This window comes from Quercus robur, chromosome 11 (genome assembly GCF_932294415.1).
Source record: "Quercus robur chromosome 11, dhQueRobu3.1, whole genome shotgun sequence".
Lineage (NCBI taxonomy): Eukaryota > Viridiplantae > Streptophyta > Magnoliopsida > Fagales > Fagaceae > Quercus > Quercus robur.
In genome coordinates, this window is record NC_065544.1 from 19,563,202 (window position 1) to 19,576,119 (window position 12,918).

General features: G+C 35.6%; 1 protein-coding gene across 1 annotated transcript in view; it reads right to left on the bottom strand.

Moving 5' to 3' along the window:
• Positions 1 to 8,275, bottom strand: part of LOC126705449 (probable helicase MAGATAMA 3) — a 34,068-nt gene extending 25,793 nt beyond the window's left edge. The window contains exons 1-3 of the mRNA XM_050404473.1: positions 7,792 to 8,275; positions 7,388 to 7,524; positions 6,603 to 6,812 (exon numbers count right to left, since the gene is read on the bottom strand). Of these exons, the coding sequence (XP_050260430.1) occupies positions 6,603 to 6,812; positions 7,388 to 7,524; positions 7,792 to 8,050 (606 nt within the window). The 5' untranslated portion in view covers positions 8,051 to 8,275. The remainder of the gene's footprint in view (positions 1 to 6,602; positions 6,813 to 7,387; positions 7,525 to 7,791) is intronic.
• Between the last annotated feature and the right edge of the window lie 4,643 nt (positions 8,276 to 12,918).

Consider the following 12,918-nt stretch of genomic DNA (forward strand, 5'->3'; position numbering starts at 1 on the left):
ATTCCGAATAAAATTAACAAAGTAACAATTATGTTTGGGCTCAATTACTACAGTTCCCATTCACTATTAAATCTTTAGATTTTATTTTTCGGTTGAGGAGCGGTTTGCAAAGTTAAATTACAAAGACAATTAATTCATAAAATCTTATATGTTGGAGGTCTATTCTCGTTCAAGAACAACCAGTAAAAAAGAGACCCAAGGAACTGAGCTTTGAATCTCTCTATAGATAGTTCCTGTTCAACAAACGTCCTCCTATCCCTTTCCCTCCTTACATGCCACATTAAAACAAGAAGGGGCAACATTCCGAGCTTTATTCCTGAAGTCTTGGAACTTCTTCGCCAACATTAAAACAATCTTTTCATCTTCTTCAGCATCACTCACTTCACTACAAATAGCTACTGGACAATGCAATAGCAAATGGTCCACATTTTCACCACTTCTTTTACACAAATTACACCTGTTTCCCATCACCATACTACTTTTGATAAGATTATCCATAGTTAGAATTTTCCCCTGGGCCGTGATGCATACAAAGAAATCTACCTTCATAGGAATTCTTACTTTCCAGACTGCCTTCAAAGGAAAATCAGAGTAAGCAACACTTATTAAGTCTCCAGCGCACCTTATCTATCATACCTACTTAATTCTGAGCTGAGTATACCAATTCAAAAAAACAATTTTGATACTTACACCTAAGTAAATCACAAAATCTTCAAAATGGGAACCGCGACATATTTGTCCTTCCTAGTCCTTCTCAAGAGGCTTATAATATCACAAATTGCTATCAAATCTCTGTGAAAATGTTGGCATATAATTGGTGAATGTTGCACTGACCTTGTAGTACATTCATAACATTGAAATTGACTGGAGATAATAGAGTCTATATGACATACCAACCACACGACAGAATTTATTGAAATAAGAAACATGAGTATACAACACAAAGAACATCAAATATTGATGCCTTACCATGCAGTGCTGCCTCATTTTTTATGCAGGCAAGAAAGAGTTCGAGGGGAAAAACAAGATTAAATACCAAAATATTCAAGAATTGTGGTCGAGTTTCAATGTGAGGCCTTCTTGGCACCTTTCATAGGCTACTTTATTTATTATTTAGTCTTGGTATAAAGTTTCTTTAGGTTCAATAGTTACTGGTTCAGTTTAATAAGTTTTGCCAAAATAGGGGTAGTTTGGTAAGTTTCAGGGAACAAGGCTGTACTAAAGGCCAATGAGTCTTATTTTATTTTTTGAGTCATTTTTCTATTTGGTTTAGAAGTTCTTAATTAGTTTTTTTTTTTTTTTTAAGTAATTTTTATTCAAATAAAAAAAATTTATAAAGTGCACCAGACAGTATATGGGGATATATACTGTAGCCACAATAAGGTTTCAAGAGAAAGTACGAGAATAGTGAAATCCTTTTTTTTGATAGGTAATAAGAGTATTATTAAAAAACCTATAAAACAAAAGTAAGCAAATACAAGGTGTTCATGATGGTGAACACAAAGAAATGCAACAAGCAAACAATCAGCATCAAACAAGAAGGAAAAACTTAAAGTGCAATACTAAGAGAAGAAATAAACTCCAAGATGGTAGAGTAATCTGAGAAGCCCCAACACCTAGACCAATCAAATAAAGTCTTCTAGCATAGAGTTTGTAATTGAACCAAGGATTTCTCAAAAAAGCGTTGGTTTCTTTTCATCCAAACAATCCACATCAGACAACCAAGAACCATATTCCATATGTCTGAATTAAATTTTCCTAGCCAATAGCTCCAACAATACACCAAGCTTTCCACAGAGCCTAGCATGACCCATTGGATCCCAAATATTTGAAACATATATACCCACAATGAGTGAGCTACAGGACAATGGAGGAGGAGATGATCCACAGTTTCCTCATTATGATGACGCATACAACACCGATTCACCAAAATGCGCCCCCTAAGTATAAGATTATCCAATATGAGGATCTGCCTAAGAACCGCTGTCCACACAAAAAATGCCACCCTCTTAGGAATCTTAACTTTCCAAACACCCTTCCACGGAAAATTGGAGGCAAATGCACCCCGAATGTTATTGTAATAGGACCGAGTATCAAACTTGCCATTCCCATTGAGACACCAATGAGAAAGTATCACTCCCAACACCCCTAGGGATCCGAGATTGAATGAACTCAAGGAAAGAGATGGCAACCTCTAATTCCCTTTCATGAAAATCCCTATAAAATCTCAAATTCCAAATTCTATCGTTTCCGCCCTCCTGGTAGCATACTACATCAAAAATGCAAACATCCTTGTCATTAGAACACATATACAACTGAGGATAGAGCATTTTAAGTGTGTTATCTCCAACCCACTTATCATGCCAAAAAAGAATACAAGTGCCATCACCCACCACTAGGGCCACATGTTTGGAGAAACTCTCCCATCCATCATGAATACCACGCCATAGACCACATTCGTGGGCCCTTCTACATGGTTTAGTAGTCCACCCCCCTTGACCCTCTCTATATTTAGATGCAATAACCCTCCTCCAAAAATGAGTGCCTTCTTGTCCAAACCTTCATAACCATTTCCCTAACAAGGCTTTATTAAAATGCATTGACTTCCTGATTCCTAAACCACCCATTTCTAACGGTATACACACCTTCTCCCAAGCCACCAAAAGATACTTGAAACACTCCTCCGAAGATCCCCATAAAAATTTTCTCTAAATACGCTCCAACCTATCAGCCACAACTACAGAGATGACAAATAAGGATAGATAGTATGTAGGAAGGCTAGAAAGAGTACTCTTCAATAGAGTATGTCTACCTCCCTTTGATAAATAGAGACGCTTCCAACCTGAGAGTTTCTTCTCCATCCTCTCCAAGATAGGATTCCAAACAGATGCTATTTTGTATGGAGTACCTAATGGCATTCCTAAGTATTTCATAGGCAGACTACCCACCCTACATCGAAGTATGGTAGCCAAAGCATGTATATTTCCAACCTCCCCAACCGGAACAAACTCACTCTTCCCCACATTTACTTTCAAACCAGTAAATGCTTGGAAGCAAGTCAAAGCTAGCCTAATAGACAACAATTGATCTCTAGAAGCATCACAAAACAAGATGGTACCATCAACAAACAGCAAGTGTGAAATGCGTACCCCTATAGAGTTAACTGGCCTCACATGAAAACCATGAAGCAAACCACACTCCTCAGTTTTCTTCAAAATCCTACTTAGTACTTCCATAATTAAAAGGAAAAGAAGAGGGGATAGCAGATCACCTTGTCTCAACCCACGGGAGCTTCCAAAAAAACCTACCGGAGATCCATTCACAATAATAGAGAAGCGAACAGTAGTTATGCAAGCCTTAATCCACCCCCTCCATTTCACCCCAAAACCCATCCTACCCAACAAATAGAATAATGCATTCCAATTCACATGGTCATAGGCTTTCTCAATGTCCAATTTACAAACCACACCGAGAACATGACTCTTCAATCTGCTATCTAGGCACTCATTAGCAATGAGCACTAAATCCAAAATTTGTCTCCCACCAACAAAAGAATTTTGAGACTTAGAGATGAGACCATCTAGCACAACCCTCAATCTATTTGCCAACACCTTAGACAACAACTTGTATACACTCCCTACCAAACTAATAGGCTGAAAATCCTTAACATCAATAACATTATTTTTCTTGGGAATTAGAGAGAGAAACAAGGCATTTAAAGACCGTTCAAACACTGAATACCTGTGAAAGTGCTCAAAAACAGCCATGACATCCACCTCCACCACACTCAAAACATTTTTGAAAAAAAGCCATGGTGAAGCCATCTGGCCCAGGTGCTTTATCCCCCTCCATCTCCATCAAAACCTGGGTAACCTCTTCTTTAGAGAACTCCCTCTCCAAAGACACCCTTTCCTCCTCTCCAATGCAAGCAAAATCCAGTCCATCCACCATTGGACGCCACATACCTATCTCTGTGTAGAGATTTTGATAGAACTAAACTACCCGAGATTGTACAGCAAAGCCGTTCTCATATAAGACACCATCTACCTTGATGCTTCTAATGTGATTAGCTCTTCTATTAGAATTCACTAATCTATGAAAGAACCGAGTGTTGTTATCTCCCTCCTTCACATACAGAGCACGAGACTTTTGTCTCCAAAAAGTCTCTTCTAACACAGCTAATGCTGCAATATCACCTTTAACCTGTGTACGGCGGGATTGTTCCGTAGTTGAGAGGCCCAACAGTTCTTCCTTAGCATCTAGACCCATGAATTCAGCCAGTAAACACTTCTTCCTAAATGCTAAATCTCCAAATTCCTCCTTATTCCACTTCTTGAGGTCTTCTTTAAGAGCTTTTAATTTCTGAGCTAGAACGAAACTTGGGGAGCCCATAAAGCTATACCCCTCCCACCATTGTTTAACTCTCTCGACAAAACCCTCAACTTTGAGCCACATATTCTCAAACTTAAAAGCACAGCGACCACTACCAACTCCACCAACTTCCACCAAAAGTGGACAATGACCAGAGATAACACAAGGGAGCACCTTTTGAGACACATTACCAAAATGATCCACCCAATCCATAGAAACCAGTGTCCTATCAATACGGGACATAGCTTGCAGCTCAGCGTCTCTAAACTAGGTGAAAGAAGCCCCATCCAATGGTAAATCCACTAGATAATTATTCTCAATAAAGTCCGAGAATGCAAACATGGCTAGGCTAAAAGACTCACAACCAAGCCTCTTACATGGGTATCTAATAATATTAAAATCACCAAATAAGAGACAAGCTGTGTTCCACCTGACCCTTACCCTGGACAACTCCTCCCACAAAGCAGCCCTATGATGATCAGCATTGGGACCATATAGACTAGTGCAGACCCATTCAAAACCATCCATTACTCCCCTAAGAATAACACTAACAGAGAACTGACCAACAAATACATCAATTTTCTCAACCACCCGTTTATCCCAAATCAGCAAAACCCCCCCAGATGTTTGAAGCGCGTCCAATACAGCCCAATCAGTGAAGGGACTACCCCATAAGCTCCGCACAAGAGCAGAATTTAAAGAAGAAAGTTTAATTTCCTGCAAACATACAATATCACATCTCCATTCCTTCAAAAGATTCTTACAAACCTCCCTCTTTTGAGGGTTATTTAACCCCCTAACATTCCAAGAAAGAAGTCTTAAGGACATTTATAACCACCAATAGCCCCTAAACCAGTCGACGAACCTCTATTCCAAGAGTAAGTCCCATCATAGTTTACTGTAGATATCAGACCCCGCAATTCCCTAAGACCTTTCTGTCCAGCTTTAACCAGTCACCGATTACAGCCATCATTAGCTACCTCAAGGCACTCCTATTCTAATAGACGAAATAAAGCCACACATTGAGCTTCACGTTTTACCATAGGAAAACCAACCATTTTGCAAAAGCTATTCATCATAGTGAAATCCAATAAATTAGAAGCTGAATGGCCACATAAATGAGCTCATCCAACTGAACAAAGTACATAAAAATTGGAATTTCACATATGTCACGGAACGTTCCATGCCTTTAAAAGTCCTTGCATTCCTCTCCTTTTATATTAGTTTTCTTTGTTACTAGGAATCCTAGGAGTTCTGGTTCTTCTAGGAGTAGTATTGACAATAACCTATAAGAGAGTCTTGTATATTCAATAGAGGAAAGATAGTGAGACTGATTTTAATAAAACTCCAGGCACTTCTTTTAAGCCTTTGAGGGTGTGATTGCCTTCTCCTACCCAAGTGTGATTGCTTAGCAAAACCTAGATGTGATTGCCTAGTATTTATCTGCCTTTTCTTGTTCAATTCACTGCTTTAATACCAAACAGCCATCAAACATATTCAAGAGCAATCTTTTTAATTACCTGAACCTACATAAGATAAAACCCTATGCAGGACTTCAAGATCTGATCACAAAATCTACTTTAGTGCTGAATTCCTAGAGATCCTACATCAAAATTGGTATCAAAGTTCATTCAAACTTTTGTCCAGCATCAATTTTAATCCCTATATATATTCCATGGCACTTGCCCTCCCCACTCTTCTTTGCTTTAAGGTTTTACTTCTAAGGTAAGGGCACACAAACACCATCCACAATTATAAAGGTTTCATATCCTCTTGCAAATTTGCCACTTTTCAGAGAAAACACAGTGATAAAAAAATATATATATTTAATTTCAAATGCTTGTCAACAACTCTCAAACATCTCTTTGTAAGGGCATGTCAATCAAATGGACAAGATGATGAAGACTACAATTTCAAAGAGAGAACAATCACAATCATGTTCATATAAAAAACTATAACCAACTTGAGCTAATATATTTCTATTAAAAAAATATCTATTGTCAAATTTTTTTACTTGTTATCTTTTGTCATTTTTTTTCGGGACTTTTGATAACAATTGTGTAAAGACAGGAAAAATAAACAGAAATTTCCTTAGAATTAAACAGTTTCATACTCTGGATTCAAAATTTAAAACAATAATAGATAAATAAAAAAGAATCTCAGAAGAATAAAGGACTGCATATAAGTAGCTAGTCTTAAAACGTTCAATAATTTAATGAGAAAAAACTTACCTTTAGACTGTAAAAGAGTTTCTCCACTTCGCTAGTAGGAGAAGTAATCAAAGACCGCATATTTAATAGCCTTTGACAAGATTTAACTACATCTGTATTATAATGCTGTACTTCTCCAGCCAGATGCATTCTAAGTCTAAAACGATCATTCTGGCAGTTCTCCACCAATGCAAATGCATATGTCGTTGGGAGTCTTGTACCATCTTGAAACTGCAATAAGCAACACTCCAATCAATGAGAGCCCAAGCATTATAAATTAAATTCAGTTACCATATATAAAGCTACCTTTCGGTTACCAGAGTTCAAGAGGAGAAGAGGAAAAACACAAAATTCGAACCAATATTTCAGTTTATCGGATTATCTTGAATTAAATGTTGCAATCAACCAAAGCTAACTAGTTGATTTTTTTGCAGAAAATTAACCTTGCAGTGCCCCAAGATTTACTTTTCCTTTTTCAAAAATTTTCTAAGAAACAAAACATGGCATAATATACACCCAAATACATTGTTTCCCAAATGTGCGCCCACCCCCCCAACAAAAAAAAAAAAAAGAAATCGAAAATAGAAAAGCAAGTACAGTTTTTTTAATTAAAAAAAATACTTACAACTTTTTCAAACAACCCCATTTTTAAAAAGCTGTAAAATATGCCATAGCAAACGGGCACCAACACAATGAGATAAGCACAATGAAAAACCACCAGACAAAAAGAAAATGATCAAGAACTGTATGTTAAAATGCATGGAGACATAGAAGTCGAAAGCAAAAACGATCAGATTTCATTTTACCTTTTCTTTTGAAAGAAGCAAAAGATCATTATGTGATATGGACTCTTTTGCATTGTCAGCTGCATAAGTAACTGCCGGTAAGTGAAACCCGTCAACCTCATTGCATTCCACCACCAGCCTCCTCTCCCATTCTGACACTGCAATGCCCAAAATACAAAGTTAAACAGTGTGCATTTGTGTGTGTGTGAATTGCTATCAGTGTCACATTCCATACTTCAAAAATTTATCAAACAAAGGCAAAAGCAACAAATTTATTGACCATTCTGTGGAGAAAACTGAGGGAAAAGTTAAGAGCTTTCTGGGTCATATTCAAACCCAACCCAACAAAAAAAAAGAGAGAAAAAAATTTGACAGATACCCATTTGATTGATAAATTCAAAGGAAACAAGAAGATAGAAAAATACCCTCATCTTCATTTGTCCTCTGAGTAATCTGAGCTTTGATTTCCTCGAAAATAAGTGGCTCAAAAGTAGAGATATAATCGTCCATGTCCTTGTAAGTGTCCTTAACTTCCTTGAGCCCAATAGCTCCATCCGCTGCCTTTTCCTTGTCTTTATTCTTGCAGGACTCCTTTAGGAGGCGGAAATAGTCCCAACCCAGAACAATTCTGTAGAAACGGAGCATTGGTGATTCATCTTCAAGCTTGTCTCTGTCCACAGCCATGGCTGCCTTCAATTGAGAGAAAAACAAAAAGCGCGGGTTTTGTTCTGCCAAAAACAAAAGGGTTTATGGGGTTGAAGAGTTTAGACGGCCGGGGTTTTGAACATTGAAGGCCAATGTTCTCTCTCTGATTGGGCGAAAATGGGTAATTACCCATCAAAAGCAAACTATATAGTTAAGAGGACCGGTTTACAAACTATATGGATTTTTAGCAACTCGAGCCTTAAAGGCTCGATTTTGGGCCCCTAAATCGAGCTTCTGATGCTCGATTTTCATGGGTTGTTCGTTTCTGATTTGGCACTTTTTTCAGGTGGCGTCTACATGGAAATCGAGTCTCTAAGACTCGATTTCTAACCCAAAAATAAAATATTAATGACCCAAAATGCAAACCAAAATGCAGAAACAACGGAAAAAAACGCAGAAAGAAAGAAAAAAAAAAAGAAAGAGATGAAGAAGAAGAAGAATTGGAGATCAGCTCAAGCTGACCCAGGCCGCACCAGATCCAGGCCGGCGACACAGGTCGCGCGTGATAGATCCAGGTCGCCGCGCGACCCAGGTCGCGAGGCGAACCCAGGTCGCACCGCGACCCAGGTCGCGAGGCGAACCCAAGTCGCGCGACGAACCCAGGTCGCACGGGTTTTTTTTTTTTCTTTCTTCTCTGATGAACACCTTCTTCTCTGGGTTTTTTTTTTTTTTTTTTTTTTTTATTTATTCTCTGATGAACACGTTGGTGCTGCCCTTGTGGTTTTTTTTTTTGTTTCCTTTTTAAATGTAAATCGAGTCTTAGAGACTCGATTTCCATGTAGATGCCACCTGGGAGAAGTGCCAAATCAGAGACGAACAACCCATGAAAATCGAGCAGTAGATGCTCGATTTAGGGGCCCAAAATCGAGCCTTTAAGGCTCGAGTTGCTAAAAATCCATATAGTTTGTAAACCGGTTCCCTTAACTATATGGTTTGCTTTTTATGGGTAATTACCCATTTTCGCCCTCTGATTGGATAGTTTTATTTTTTATTTTTTTTAATGTAATTCTATTGTCATGGTGTGGATTTTTGAACTCTCTTGTAAATATCATAGAAGAAGATCTTTCCTGACCTAGTATTAATAATCGAAAAAAAAAAATCTCAAAATTAGTTTAGAGTAATTTTCCTCCAACCCACTATGTGGTGTACCAATGGCATGTGCTTTTAGCCATGTGATCTTTTTAATTGTAATAAGTTATGTAACTTATTTAAATAACACACGTGGATAATTTTATAAATTGTCACTTAATAAGTTCGAGGAATATTTAGTTCATTGGAAAAGTGTTGGCTCCAAATATGTTTAAAACTATTTTCTTCCAACTTATTATTTAGCAATTAAAGAGATCATCTATGTGCGGTTTAAGTTACACTTGTTTAAATAATATGCATAGATAGTTTTATAAATCATCATGTAATAAATTGAAAGAAATAGCTTCAAGCTAGTTTGGTTGGCTCATTAAGGAACATAGTGTGTATTTTAATTAAAATACTTTACATGTATGTTGTTACTTGGTACTAAACCAAGACTTTTTGAGATATGAAAGAATTTTAACTTATATATTCTGCTCTGTGATGATTACTCTTTATCATCAGACCAAGATATCAATCAATTTTTGGTATAGGCAAGGTTCAAAACTCGGATATCTTATTCAACAATAAGAGACTTTACTGTTTGTTACTAAACCAAGACTTAATTTAAGTAACATATGTGCAGGGGCGGCGCTACACTATTCTCAAGGGGTTCAAACGAACCTTCTGACTTCAAAAAAAAAAAAAATATATATATATATATATATATATATTTTTTGTTAGTTTAATACTATAATTTTTTCTTAAAAATATTTTTGCACACCTTGACTTAAAATTTGCACACTCTTGTTACAAGTATTTCCAACTCTAAGAATAAAGAGTAAGTGCTTGTGAATTGTGTCACTATTTTTTATAAATTTATATTATGTGTGTGAATGTGTCTAATATTGATTGTATGCATTACCTTTTGTTATAATGTTATTTGTATGAATTATGATGTGTGTGAATGTTTGTGTGTACAATATAAATATAATATAAATTTATATAATTTAATAATTAGGAAATAGAGATGGTTTGTTACATATTTGTGTATTGTTATCATGTTATAATAGTTTTCTGTTATAAAGTTAGTAAAATTCAAGAAAAAAAATTGAAAGTTAGTGATTTTCCAAGCATTTGATTGGTTAAGTAGACACTAGTGTATAATTTTATGTATGAATAAGTGTGGTCTTGTGCGTTAATAATTAATACAAAACCAATGAGTTTAGTTTAATCATTTAGTTTAAAATATATTTATAAAAACAATAACAAATAGATAATAGAAATTGCATAAAAATAAAAAAGTTAGATAAACTTAACAAAATAAAATGATTGTAGGCTCATAGCTACCCATATTGGCAATAGATACTCATAATGAACTATTATATAACAATTCAACATTTGAATACTTGTAGAAGGAAATTGTAAAATTTCATGTATTAATTTTTTTTTTTTTTTGTCGGTAACTCGATATATTCAAGTTCTTTTTTAATAAAAATTTTTTAATGACCCTCCTAAACAAAATTTCTGGAGCCGCCACTACATATGTGCAACATTAGGTTGCATTGACAAATAAAAGAACAAATATTGTTATCTTCATTAAGAACAATAAAATTAAATGTATAGGAGCCTAATCTATTGCACCTAAAGTATTATACCTAAATCATGTCTTATATATAACGATATATATAACATTCATGTTACACGTAATAATTTAAGTTACATCATTCAATATTTTGTTGTTGGACATAAATTTTAACAAATTTACTATTAGATTACATTTTCCTCTTATAGATTTTACGCTTACAATTTTTCAAGATTACTTGATATCAATAATTATCTCATCTAAATGTTTAAATTTCAAGGGCACTTCTTAATTTTATACTATGAATTATAACTCTATTTTACTTCACATGCCTCACAACTAGCTCATTAGTATTATGACTGCGTGAATTAACTAAAAATTTAATGTAAAGGAGAAAATATTTTACAAATATTATTAAAATAATCTAAATAATTAGTGAGTCACTTGAAACTTTTTTTTTTAGAATACTAAGTATTTTAACACACACACATAAGGGGAAATGGTAGAAGGTTTTAAAGAAACTAATAGTGGTGTATATCCAAAATTGCCTAACTCTTGGATACACAGCACTGAGTCACTTGAAACCTTAATAAAGCTTTACATAAACCAAATTAATATCATAATATATACATATATTGAACCAAATGGTGTAACAACGGTATGAAGTTTATTTTTGAAAAAAAGTATGAAGTTTGTAAGTTTTACCATATTAAAATACACATAATGATAGATAATCAAGATAAATATTAAATTTTATTTTTGATTTCTTGATTTTTGGTAATAAAATTTAGTTGGAGTAGAATTTAATTTAACTTTTTTTTAATCATATTTTTTGAAACTTAGGTGATTGGTTTTACTTAAAGTAAACTATATTGACAATGAATAAGATATAAACTATTTTAATAATAATGGGATAATTACAGTAAACTCGCCTATGGTATGGTCCGTTTTCACTTTGCCTAATCGTGGTTTAAAACTTTACACTTTGCCCACCTGAAGTTACTTCCGTTAGCCTTCCGTAACCCATCTCTCTGCTTGCTGTTAGAAAAACACATTTTTAGGCAAAAACAAATATAACAAGAATCAAAAAGTTAGGGTTTTTCATTGCTCATGAACTTCAATGAGAACAAATTGGAGGAACAAACAACAAACCCAGATTCAATCCCAAAGAAAAAAAAAATTCAAACCCAGATTAATTGAAATTCCCTTAAACATTCCCCAACCCATAGCAAACACAAACCTAACTACACAAAAATCAATCCAAACCAAAGAAATCAACCCATAAAAATCAACCAAAGAATTAACCCAAACCAAGTAATCAACCCACAAATTTGGATATGCGAGAACCTCCCTATCAAAGACTCTGGCATCTCTTCCAACCACCTCTCTATCGATTATTCATCTGGATCCGGGTCACCCAAATGGATCCTTCGCGACCTTGACTCCTCAAACGACACTATCCTCAATGGAACCAAGCTACAACCAAACACACCTCATGATCTCTCCGATGGCGATTCTATCAAGATTAGCGAGTACACTTCCATCCTTGTCAACATCATTTCCAGCCACGGTGAGAGCCAACTTAGACGGAGTAGACAGAGCTCAGATTCTGAAATTCCTCTCGTCCTTGGTCTCCTACAATGCCAGAAGCACGGGATCCATGGAAATGGGTCCACCTTTCTTCTTCTTGCTCTTGCTGTTGGGGTTGGGGTTGGGGTTGGAGATGGGATTCAAATTAGGACGCCGTTGGTTTTGGTTTTGGTTTTGGTTTTGAGTGTCAATTCTTGTGGGTCTATGTTTATGTTGCTAGGTGTGGTGGGTCTAGGTTTTGAAGCCGTGTATGATTTTTGTGAATGACTGAAAGTGTCTGAAATGATTTTTGTGAAATTAGAGTAGAGCACTTTCAAGTGTAGGATTTTTGTAAATGTTTTTTATGATTTGTGCAAATATGAAATTTTATTTGGATTGATTGGCTCAAGATTGTTCATACCAAGAGAAAGTGTGTTCTTGAACCCAAGCTACAAAAACCCCTCTTTGATCTTGTTTGTTTGAGTTTTTTCTATTCTTTTTTGTTTTTAGAGGAGAGAGACATAAAATTGAAGATAAAATACATTTTTACCCTTGATTTTAACAGAGGTGGGTAACAGATGGGTAACGGATTGAAGTTTAGGTGGGCAAAGTGTAAAGTTTTAAA